General features: G+C 41.0%; 1 protein-coding gene across 1 annotated transcript in view; it reads right to left on the bottom strand.

Annotated features, from left to right (window-relative positions):
• Positions 1-1,310: 1,310 nt before the first annotated feature.
• The window catches only part of PDILT (protein disulfide isomerase like, testis expressed), a 29,095-nt gene continuing 18,317 nt past the window's right edge, over positions 1,311-12,088 (bottom strand). The window contains exons 7-12 of the mRNA XM_009649560.2: positions 11,932-12,057; positions 10,745-10,942; positions 9,318-9,438; positions 7,746-7,927; positions 3,146-3,235; positions 1,311-1,382 (exon numbers count right to left, since the gene is read on the bottom strand). Coding sequence (XP_009647855.1) covers positions 1,311-1,382; positions 3,146-3,235; positions 7,746-7,927; positions 9,318-9,438; positions 10,745-10,942; positions 11,932-12,057 — 789 coding nt within the window. The remainder of the gene's footprint in view (positions 1,383-3,145; positions 3,236-7,745; positions 7,928-9,317; positions 9,439-10,744; positions 10,943-11,931; positions 12,058-12,088) is intronic.

Below are 12,088 nucleotides of genomic sequence, written 5' to 3'. Positions count from 1 at the left end.
CACATTGCCGGCTCATGTCCAGCTTTTCATCCACCAGCACCCCCAAGTCCCTCTTGGCAGGGCTGCTCTCGATCCTTTCTTCCCCCAGCCTGTACTGATACCGGGGGTTACCCTGACCCAGGTGCAGGGCCTTGCACTTGGCCTTGTTGAACCTCATGAGGTTCACACAGGCCCACCTCTCCAGCCTGTCCAGGTCTCTCTGGATGACATCCCGGCCTTCAGGTGTGTCAACCGCACCACTCAGCTTGGTGTCATCCGCAAACTTGCTGAGGGTGCACTCGATCTCGCTCTCTAAGTCATTGATGAAAACATTAAACAGCACCGGTCCCAGTACGGACCCCTGAGGGACACCACTCGTCACCGGTCTCCATCCGGACATCAAGCCATTGACCACTACCCTCTGGATGCGACCATCCAGCCAGTTCCTTATCCACCGAACAGTCCAGCCATCAAATCCATAGCTCTCCAATTTAGAGAGAAGGATGTTGTGGGGGACCGTGTCAAAGGCTTTGCAGAAGTCCAGATAGATTAATAAATGATCTTCCTTCTCTAATTCTGTAAGAAAAGGTTTCACATTTTCAGAATTATTTCTGCTTTATCTGGCCCTTGCAGGAAGAAATTACTGTTGTCCGCCATTTTACCAGCTGCATTTTTATAACAGGTGTGGGGTGATTAGGGGACCTAACATAACTAAAATGTGAACACACCTGTGACTCTGTATATTAGGTGTGATATTTTTCTTAGTGGAATTAATTTATGTCTTGATTTTTGCATTTTCTACTGCTTGATAATAAAAAAAATCATGAACTGCCAACCTTGGTGCCCCTTTGGGCATAGCCCCTAGCTTCAATTACTTCTTTTGAAGATCACTATAGAAATGCTCTTTCCAATGTTAGTCCCATCCTTCTGGAAGCAGTTATCTCCCTTAAAAACAATGGGGCTGTCTAAATTGGAAAGCAACTGGTTGCAAACCTCTTGCACGTTTTGTTCAGGAAGAATAGTTTTATATATTGATCGGTTTGCCATGGCGCATAGACCTTTCTAAATGAGAGTAGTTTTATTGATAATAAAGGCATTATTTCAGCAAAATTGTCAATATTTTAAGAACCCATGACAACTGATCCCAGTAAAACTAGGAGTTAAATTGGATTCAGAAGAGGTGTCACACATAATCAGCCATTGATACTGAATTCTTTACTTTTATTTTTCAATCCAGCTCTGTCTTTACTTGAGATGAGTCATTCTTCCAGTGAGTTCCTTCTGGGAAGGATTCCCCACAATCCTCAGAATTTTTTTCTCTCTCTGTACTATTAAAGTTCTTCTTTCTCTGTTACAGTAGTCTTTTTTTGGCTGAGATCCTCTTTGATTCCCCCTGAAGAATCCTTTTAAAAAAGGAAATGCAAGAGCAACGCTGCTTATTACTGATGTTCACAAAGAAAATTGCTCTAGTAATTCTTCACCTCCAAAAAATTTTTAAGATTCTATGAAATACAGATTTTCATCTTTTCAACCAAGGAACTTGAGGGCATTTTAATGAGGTCAGTCGTAGTGCAGCTGTTGCTTAAAATGTGTCTTGTTTTCCAACCTTTACACTGATTTATGGCAAATCTTAGATGCAGCTTTGTGTGAAGGTTTAATAAGAACTTGGAAAACCGTGTTTGGTAAGCTGACAGGCATAAGACAGTCTTTCCTAGGCAATCTCAAAAGAAGATACTTTATTTATCTTGTTTGTGTGTTTGTGAATGCCCTGAGGTGAGGATGAAGAGTTACTCCAACAGGGGACTTGACATCAAGCACTGTATTGCAAATGGTCTAATACTGCATTCTTCTGGGAGAATTTGGTGGGTGTCAGGTAAGGGCAGAGAATGTGAACAGATGAGCAAATGGCAAGTACTTACCCTTTTTGCTACACAGAGCACGTTTTTGAATGGTGTTTCCTAAACTGGCTTTTTTACTTATTCTTTAATGTGTAATAAAGCGTGAAGAAGAGATAACAGAATATACACAGGTCTAACATTGTATGTAAAAGACTGTAGGACTCAACAGATCTGCTTCAAACACATTGCTAAAGAACATGCAACAGAGGCAGATGCCAAACATAGGCTTTGGGTATTGGAAAACAGAATTGTGCAGTGACTGGGCAGAGCTGGAAGTCTTCATTGCAGACTTCTATGATTAGTTCGGTCATCTCTCTCTCCATCTGTAACCACCTGTTTGAGCTGTGAATTCAGGAGTAAACCAAAGCCTCTGGTGGAAATAAGTCTGAAAAATCAGAACTGTTTCTCTCCCCACAGACAGTTTCCCTACTAGTTGAAAAGAGTGTTACTGACAGCTATTGCTACCTGGTGGATCTGCTTCACTTCCAGTCAGAATGGGTCTATGATTCTCATACTGGGTGGACAGTGTCTCCATCTCTGTCAGTTTTTTTTTCTGTTGCTTGGAGCTGTCTGTGTGGAGCTTGATCACGCTGTTCACTCACAGTATGTCTTTGCAGTGAAGTGTCTGGGATTAAATAACAGGCTGATCTGGGACAACTAATGCTTATGTGGTCTGATTTACAGTGGAGGAGAAAGGGTTGAGGAATTGGACAATAATGACAACCAGGTTGCCAAAAGAAGGGACAATGTCTGCTCTCAGTTGTGTCCTTGCTTTATGAAGGAAGAGAAGCCACACTGGATGTAGCAGGATGAGGTGGGCAATGGATATTTGAACCACTCCAGGTGTAGCTGAAACTAACTTAGCTGGAGCTGCTTTTTTCCAGCTAAAATCCTGACAGTTTTGCTTACACCTGCCAAGGTGCAGGTTCCTTTCTGCCATGCAGTACTTACTACCAGAGTGTTAATGTAGTGACTCAGTGGTAACACGAGTAGTGGGAGAAGAGTTTTTTTTGTGTGATGAAAACAAGGATGTGAGTAGGCGTGTGCCTGCCAGGCAGTGGTATATGACTGCAGCTAGCATGGTCATGCCAAGCTAGTCAGCCTGAAACCAGCTAAGAGCTGGTAAGGACCACCCAAGCATTGACATGGGCAGGGGCTGAAGCCTATACATGTGGCAATGCTATAGCCAGTTCAGGTATGTCTATTCAAGGTGTGAACACGCCTTGGATTACACAGCAGATCAGTCAGCGTCTGGATCAAATGCCTACCTTCTCTCCTGGTTCTGCTTTTGTCTTGCTTTGTTCTTCTAAGAATTCAGAAAATGCCTCCAAGGTATGCTCCCCAGCATAGGCTACCTCCTGAAAAGAGTTTTAAGGTTAAGTGTTTAACTCTGTATGCAAAATGCTGGAAATAACAGCATAACAACTGAAGGATTTAAGTTCTTTAGACCAAACTCTAGACTTTTGTCCTCAGTTTAGAAAGCAAGGGCAGAGGCACAGCAGGTTCCAATGTCATCTGAAACTCAAGTGTAAAGAAGAAGTAGATGTACATCCCTAAGAAGAATAGAATTTGTATAAAAACCATAACCATATAATACCAGTCTGGGATCCTGCCAACAATTGACATCAGTGTCTTTTCTGTGTTTAACAATAAACATCTGCAAGATAGTTTGAAGAGTCTTTTAAGTGTCTAGCCATGATATTCAAAGCTGTCTAAAGATTTTGGTGGAAATTCAAATTCTGAAAAAGTTTCGAAATACACAATCCAGAAGTACCAGCTGTTGCACTGCTTGAAAGATGGGGAGGAGGATCACAGAATCATTTAGGTTGGAAAAGACCTTTAAGATCATCAAGTCCAACCATTAACCTAGCACTGCCAAGTCCACCACTAAACCATGTCCCTAAGCACCACATCTAGGTGTCTTTTAAATACCTGCAGGGATGAGGACTTGACCGCTTCCCTGGGCAGCCTGTTCCGATGCTTGACAACAGTTTCCATGAAGAAATTTTTCCTAATATCCAATCTAAACCTCCCCTGGCGCAACCTGAGGCCATTTCTTCTTGTCCTATTGCTTGTTACTTGGGAGAAGAGGCCAACCCCCACCTTGCTACCCCCTTCTTTCAGGTGGTTGTAGAGGGTGATAAGGTCTTCCCTGAGCTTCCTTTTCTCCAGGCTGAACACCCCCAGTTCCCTTAGCCACTCCTCAAAAGCCTTGTGCTCCAGACCCCTCACCAGCTTCATTGCCCTTCTCTGGACACGCTCCAACCCCTCAATGTCCTTCTTGAACTGAGGGGCCCAAAACTAAACACAACATTCAAGAGACGGCCTCGCCAGTGCCGAGTACAGGGGCATGATCACTTCCTTACTCCTGCTGGCCACACTATTCCTGACACAAGCCAGGATGCTGTTGGCCCTCTTGGGCACACTGCTGGCTCACATTCAGCCAGCTGTTGACCAACACACCCAGGTCCTTTTCTGCTTGGCAGCTTTCCAGCCCCTCTTCCCCAAGCCTGTAGCATTGCAGGGGATTGTTGTGACCCAGGATGAGCAGTGATATTAATTTTCTTATACTTCCCCTTAAGTTGGGGGTTTACTGAAGATTTTCTTCCGAGGAAGTTTAATGGAAGAAACACTTTCAGTTTAGAGATTTAAAATTCTCCGAGTAAGTTTAGGCACCCATACTGTATTTTAAAGATTCCTCCCCCCATCAATGTCTTTGCTCTCTGGAAATGTAAAAGGATCTTGCACAAGTCTTCTAATAAGAAGTTGTAGAAGCTCATGTGCATGACATTGGGAATTGTCTGCTGCTACCTGAGTATATTTAGAAACAGACAAATGCCTATTCTTACTTGGGTTAAGCTCACTTACTCCCACTGAGACCAATAATGCTGTGTTACTATACACTAGTTGCTCTTATACCTGATTTGAGTTCAAAGGACTGTAAACAAAACATCTCCGTTCTCTGGTGAATCCACTAAAAGTATACACAGGTTTCATATTTCCATTTAGTAAAGTATCCTCATGTAATAAAAAGTGTGGCAGCCTTAAAGTTTTTGGTTTTTTTTTTTTTATGTTTGCAAGCTTAAGTTTCTTGAGAAAGATTATTTGATTCCTCCAGAGGCAATTAATATTCTCAGATGAGTCTTGATTTTTATTGACCCTGATGATGGCTGGAACAGCAGTTTCTCAGAGCCCAAAGACCTGTAAAGCCAGAGAAGTAGCTGATCCCTGCACTGGTTACTGAGGATATGTGTCAACGCTTCTTATTAATCAGTGCATAAGAGTATGTAAATGTTATTTTTCTCACTTCAACGATAGAAACAAATAGAATCATCTTAAATACATCTGAAAGACTGCATGTTTTGCTCTTAAATTTGGAGTGGATGACGCAGTGGATGAGTTGTTCATCAGTTTCACAGATGGAGCTCAGATGATGCCTGGTCACTCCCTCCTCCACGTAATTCATCAGATTCACTTTCTTGTTCTTTCAGCTCTGACTATAACTGTTCCCCAGCATAGAAACACTCGGTGCTTTGCAAAACTGGGCATATGCTTAAACGCCCAGCTGTAGATGTAAGTCTCTTCGCTCATCCAATTCCACTTAACTCCAGATAACCTGAAGTGGCTCCTGATTTCAAAATCTTGTCATGCATCTGGTTTTGCGTCCACTGAAAGTAAGAGGGTGACTTGTAATTAACTTCAGGAAAAGCTGAACCTGTTCTTAAACAGACAGTCCACTGGAAAGAAGACAGTTCATAGCCAGGAGACCTAGCAGATACTTCTGCTCAGAGGAGGTGGTATCTAATACGATCTCATCAGGTGAGAGTGCTTGGAAGGGACTGCATAGTAACAAGTTCTGCCCATGGCTTTGCCTTTAAAGAGGGTAAGGGTGTCTGCGGTGGCCAGAGAGCATAATAAACCAGTTCTAGAAAACAGCTTTGGGTCATGTTCTGTTCACCACATTTCCCTTGGTTTATCAGGGGGAGGTTCAGATTTCTTTACGTGCATTTTGATGTGCTTTCTAGAGTCTCCTTTAAGTGCACTTTGATGTGCTTTCTGGAGTCTTCTGTAGTTATTTCATCTTTAAAGTTCCTGCTGCTTTTGTGCTAGTGTTCAATTCATCCTTAGTCCTTAAACAATGCAAAAATCAGTAGAGGTTACTGGAAAGAAACCTCATGTGTTTGTGTTTCCAACACTAGCAAAATACTGAAGGCTAGAAAAGATATCTGTGAAATCAAGGTTACATCAAGTGTTGTTGTTGGACTGTATATATTTCCTGTTCCTCTTTTTCTTCATTCTGGACATACCAGTTTCTCTTTGGCTCCAAGCCCCTTCTATAAGGGAGTAAGGATCATAATTTTGGGGCAGTGCCCATGCAGTGAAGAACACAAATACGCTGGTCTTTGGCATGTTGTGATATTACATTTGTATCCTGTGCTATGACTTTGGTTAACCTCTAAGAAAGGACAACTATACGTGGGAGAATTCCCGATATAACTGCTGGTTGGGGAGGAAATGACTGAGAGCTGTTGCAGTGAGTCTGTTATAACAGCTTGAGTACGTCTCGATTATTTATAATTGTCTGTAGTTAGTAAAGATGTCTGTGGCCAGCTGTTTGTATAGTGCCATAAGAAGGAAGGCCAAAATACTTGGGTCTGCAAGACTGCAGGCATCTACAGGACACCTGCACTGGTAGTCAAGTACAAGTTAAAATCTCCGAAGTTGAGGGAACTAGTATATAAGCATAATGCATGAGGAAGAACTTGAGATTTCAAATACTGTTTAATTTCAGGTTATTTCTAAGTATGAAACAATCCCTTAACAGTTAATGAAAGTTATTACTAATATTTTTTAACAAACTGACATTTATTATGAGCATTTAATGGGTTTCTGCTTTTCTGCATAAAGACTAAACATGGTGCGAGTGTGCAGGACTGCAGTTCAATTCATTAGAAGCTGTGCATGCACATCCAAGAGGAAAATCTCTCCCTCAAAGATTAAATGAGGACATGGGCAAATGTCTTAGAATTTAATTTAAGTTTAGGACTAAGAAGAAAAATGAAAAGCTTAGTAATGTCTTAATTATAACAGTATCTTAGAATGTAATTATTTTTTTTGCTTCAGAGATATTTTCTTTTTAATTAGATTATCTATATAGATGGAGGAATGTAACTATTTAGTATTTTTCTTTGCCTCCTCTTTCAGTAGCATTTTGTTATTATTGTGTAACATAGCTGATGCATTAGGCAGCGTATTGTAAAGATCATTGGTCTTGACAACAAATATTTATTCCCAATTGAGGCTGTGGTACTGGAATGAAGTAAAATTACTGGCGTAAGTGTAGAGAAGAAAGTTTTGGGATTTGGGTTTTGTGAAAATGTAAGAGGATATAACAAGAGTAGTACCAGCATTTTAGAGGCTGTAGTCATACCTGCTCCAGAAACAACTGGCACAGGGTAGTTCTGTGACAGTGCATCTCTTGTCATGGTTTGAAGTAAAAATGCACTGCAAGGATTAGGAGGTATCTGTAAGTTCAGTCTGAGTTGAGACCGTTGCTACAACCCAACAGGCAGACTGGAGGCTGTTAAACAGCAGAATGTAAGGCTGTGCTGACCTGTAGGTTCAAGTTGGTAAATGATACATGAGCTCTTGCCACAGCCTCACACAAAGGAGAAGACAACAGAAGGATTTCTCCTCTAATTCAGGTTCTTGACAGCAATGAATCCAATGTTGAGTAGATAAAATGACCAAAGCTTTCTTTCTTAAAGAACTCCATTCTCACTGTGACGCACATGCATGCAAACACACACACATATGGCTCCTCGGTGTGCAGCTCTGTCTCCACGTTCTTCCCCAACAGCTTCTCACCTGGTAATCTGGTCCAGCAGGAAAGAGTCTGAAGAATGGATAACGATCTAATCCAACGGACATGATGTCATTTGCTGTGACATCTATCTTCGCAATGATTATGTCTTTGCGACTTTCATATTGCTCTCCTAGCTTATCCCAGATAGGCAGGAGTTTTTTGCAGTCATAGGACCAAGGTGCATCTGCAAATTTAAAAATAAAAGTAGAACGATACAGTCTGGTAGAGGAGCATGTGCTCGTGCAGTCTCTGGGACCCATTTAGCCCTTAAAGTTAACAGGGTTTTAGATCCCAGTTGTGGTCAGTCTCTACTTGAAACCATTCACCCCTAATGAATTTCATGAGTTTTCATATAGTGATAACTATAATAATAATTAGCTATTCACTAATGCATTGCTGATAGCAGTGCTGCTTTAGCTCTGTTTAGCCTTTTGTTACTATTGCAAACACACGACACTTGTCATATGACTTTGCTGGAGAGGTGTGCTGGATAACCAATGCAACCCAAGTAAGTCTTGCATCATTCCCATGGTGAAATACTTGCCAGAAGCACAAAATGCTGTCTGCATACTAAAATTAACTGTGTTTATGAACTGTGCTATATTTACAGTAAAAGGAGTTTGAGGTATGGTGGTGTTTTGACTCCGAGCATTGCAGTCATGCAGGTTAGCAAAAAGGCAAACTGCTGAGAACCCAGTATCCGCTTAAATAACATACAACACGGTCGCAATCCCTCAGTCATGAGAACAATGCTTGTACTTAGTTTAGATGGAATTAAAATTCCTGGGACGCTTTCCTGAATATACTACATCCCATTTACCAACCTTTCATTTTCAGAGGACTGCTTATATTGGTTTGTTCATGATACTGAAATGTAAAAACTATTTGTGTGAATGAAACTGCTACAGCCAACAAGGAGGGTTGCAGGAATATGCTACCTTTAAGAATTCCTGGAATTCAGGGCAGTACAGTACAGCTAGTTGTCTATATTTATGTTAATGTTGTGTGTTTGCTCTGCTGAAGTAACTAAGGTACAATCTAATCTCTGCTGGCTGGTACAGGGATAGGGCAGTGGTTTCTTGCTGGGAAGGGTCAAGCAGTAAAGCCCCATCCCTTGCAGGCAGAGAAGGAAAAAAGGAGTTACGATTTGCTAAACCACAGCTCCTCTCTGGGATTTAATCCTAGAGCATTAGAACAGACAACCTCACTTAACTCTCCCTCTGTCCTTGGAAGACAGCCTGACTCATACTGTACAGTACGCTGAAATGGTACAACATGACATTCTAGTGTCATTTTGTCTTTCAACACTGAGATTTGATACGGCCTTGACAAATATTTACTTAAGGGATTCAGTGTTATTCAGTGCAACCCTAAGTCAGCAAAGGTATCACAGTGTTTCCATAGATATGACACAAATGTTTCTTTAATATTTTCATTGGACAACAAAAGTTCATTAAGCTAGGCTTCTGTAAAGTGCAAAGATTAGTTTGGTAAGTAAGCATGAGCTTTCGATTTTCCCTTCTAATTGATCATGTTAAAGCAACTTAAAATCTGAATAGAATAAAAACACTTACAAAACATAACAAACACAGTCATGGTCTTATTGAAAACAATCCTGTTGAAATTCTTCCCAACAAGCACTTTGACAGGCATCTTGTCCCAGTCCTCTGGAATTTCTTCACTAGAGAGATGTAGCTAAGCAGAAATGGAAACACTGCTGTGAAGGTGCAGGGAGCATTGAGAACCTGTACTTCAGCTCAGGTTAATGTGACACTGATGGGATGTTTCTCTACCTAATAGTTGGCTATTACTGTACGTTATTTTTTATATCTCTATATATTAACCAGCCTTCACGTGCTACCACCTTCTCTCCCTTCAGCAGGGAGCTGGGTCTCACACCCCTGCATAGAGTTGGTAGTCAGAATTACTTGTCCCTCTCTTCAATACAGAGTCCATAGTAGATTGTCTGAAGATGACCCTTTGGAACACGTTTGCATTCACTTCCCTGAATTCTTGTTGCCCAATGTCCCAAAGCTAAGCTACTGAAAAGCTTACCTATTGTGGGCTCTCAAAAGTGATGTAAAACACACAAGAAAGTGTGCATTGCTGCTTAAATCTCTGCCTTCATCACCAATCACAGTCCCCACGAATTCTGCAATTTACAGTGTATTAGCTGGCAATTTCTTGCCACTCCACAGCGCAGTAGTGGAAAGGCACACATTCCCCATGGAAGCTGTTCCCTGGTGGGAGTGTGCCACTCAAGCAGATCTTGGTGGAGAAGAGGAGACATCCACACCTCACTTCCCCCCCAACATTGAAATCAGGATCTACTGCTCAAATCTCTTAAATTCTGCCTGCTGTCAGACTGATTACTTCATCTTTTCCCCTCCTGATGGAAACAAAGGTGAATCAACCTGAGAAGCACTGAATAAGCAAAACGTTTTAATGTATTTTTGACATGAGTGTGGAGGATGATGCCTCATTATGACAACAAATACTGTATTTACCATTGGGAAGGACCCCCGTGAAATTTCACTCTGCTAAACTCACTTACAGCAAATACCATATCTTACTCCACTTTGAAACAGTCAGTTTTCTATTTACTGGACTTCTCTGTAACCTCAAAATCCATCGCAATCATTGTTTGCCATCTCTCCCAACTAAGGGAGTGAAATATCTTCATTGTAGTATTGGAAAGATTGAGACCTAGGGAGTTTTTAAACCACTAAAATACATCAGCTGAAATCAACTAAAATACTGGACCATAAATGGTTTATCCACTTTTTACATAGGAGGACTGGAGAACTTTGTAGTCCACCTCAGTTGTTAAACACAGAGCAGTGCTCTGTCGGCAACTGTAGATGAATGCATCAGAGCGAGAGTAAATTAATAAACTGGTCATTGGAACAGCACGCTGTTCTAATTAAAAAAGGGATGTTTTGCAAATTTGGTAGTGTTTTATTTGGTATAGTAGGGGGCATCTCATTAGTAATGGACTTACCTTTGCTTTTCCATTTAGGTAGCTCTGGCAAAATTCTTTTAGATTCTCCACAGTCACCTCATCTGCAGGCATTTTGTATTTTGCATCGCTTGTCAGATTTAGGATTCTCACGGCAGGAATGTCAACCTCCCTGATGCGAAAAAACTCAAAAACTCGTCCATTCCTTGTTTCATTAGTATCCACCAAGACAAACATTATCTGATAATAAAGAGAGAGTCATGCATCTGGTTGAGTCTTCCAGTTTTGTTTTAGCCATTTTAGAAAGATGATCCATGGAGCTTGGCAGCGGGTTAGGATTTAACCTTAAATGCAAGGAATTGTGTAGAACCATTTTTTGGTCTCAGTCCAACAACCAGCAGCTCTGTGGACTTTATCATATCTTGTTAATAACAATAACATATCTTGTTAATAACAATTCTAAAGTAGCCAAAAGGAATGGAGCTTTTCCCTCTGTCTGTTCACAGTGGTTTGCTGTCACCTATTTTAGCAACACTTCTAAATTACCTCTCCAAGCTCTTACTGCTCTTCCTAATAAATCTTAACAGGACAAAAGAGCTGAAACACCTGTAATCCATACGTCTTTACCAATACTAATGTGTGATATTTTATTACAAGATGACTTACCATTCTGCAGTGTCTCATGGACTTGGAGCAGGAGCAGCATTGCAGTGATTGACAATGGAAAACTGAAATGGCTGTGTATGACTGCCTATACCTGTTTATATACATGCAAACGTGCTGCAAGCAAGGCTATGCACATGCCTTGCAATATTTCTCAGGTTTTGTAGCTGGTTCCAGCTCTTGGTTCAGGCAATACCCTGAGATCCTCATGGCATTTCCTGGTGGTGGCAAAAATTGCCAGAGTCTTGCTAAAACTATCTTTGGTGGGAATTTGCTCCTAGAAAGTCATATTTGTAAGATCAGAAACAGGTTTATTTGGAGCAGGTGAAATTAGCGTTGGTTTGTGTGATCTTTGCGTTTTAAAGAATCTTTTTCAAGTGAAGTTTATGTTTCAGTTTGCATCCTTAACAAAATCAAAGAATAGTTACTGAAACTGTTTTTAAATGGTTTGGTAGACTTAGAAGATAGACTGACAGCAGTGTACTTTTACCAGTAACGTTGGTGGAGTGTTTTTCCATTGATCTTTTGGCATTCATATTTGCAAAGCAGGATTCAGCATTACAAACCTTTCCTCTAAATTCTGTAGCAGCAGACTTGTAGTTTTCATAAATCGTATTGAACGTCTCCGAGTTCGTTGGGGTGAACAGCAGGATGTGATTTTCAACAGGGACATCAAAAATCTTCACAGATGTCTGGGAAACAAAAGACTCAACATCTGTTCCA

This window comes from Egretta garzetta, unplaced genomic scaffold (assembly GCF_000687185.1).
Source record: "Egretta garzetta isolate BGI_Z169 unplaced genomic scaffold, ASM68718v1 scaffold292, whole genome shotgun sequence".
NCBI classification, from domain to species: Eukaryota; Metazoa; Chordata; class Aves; order Pelecaniformes; family Ardeidae; genus Egretta; species Egretta garzetta.
Note: the sequence above shows the minus strand (reverse complement) of the source record. Positions and strands in the feature narration are given on the sequence as shown.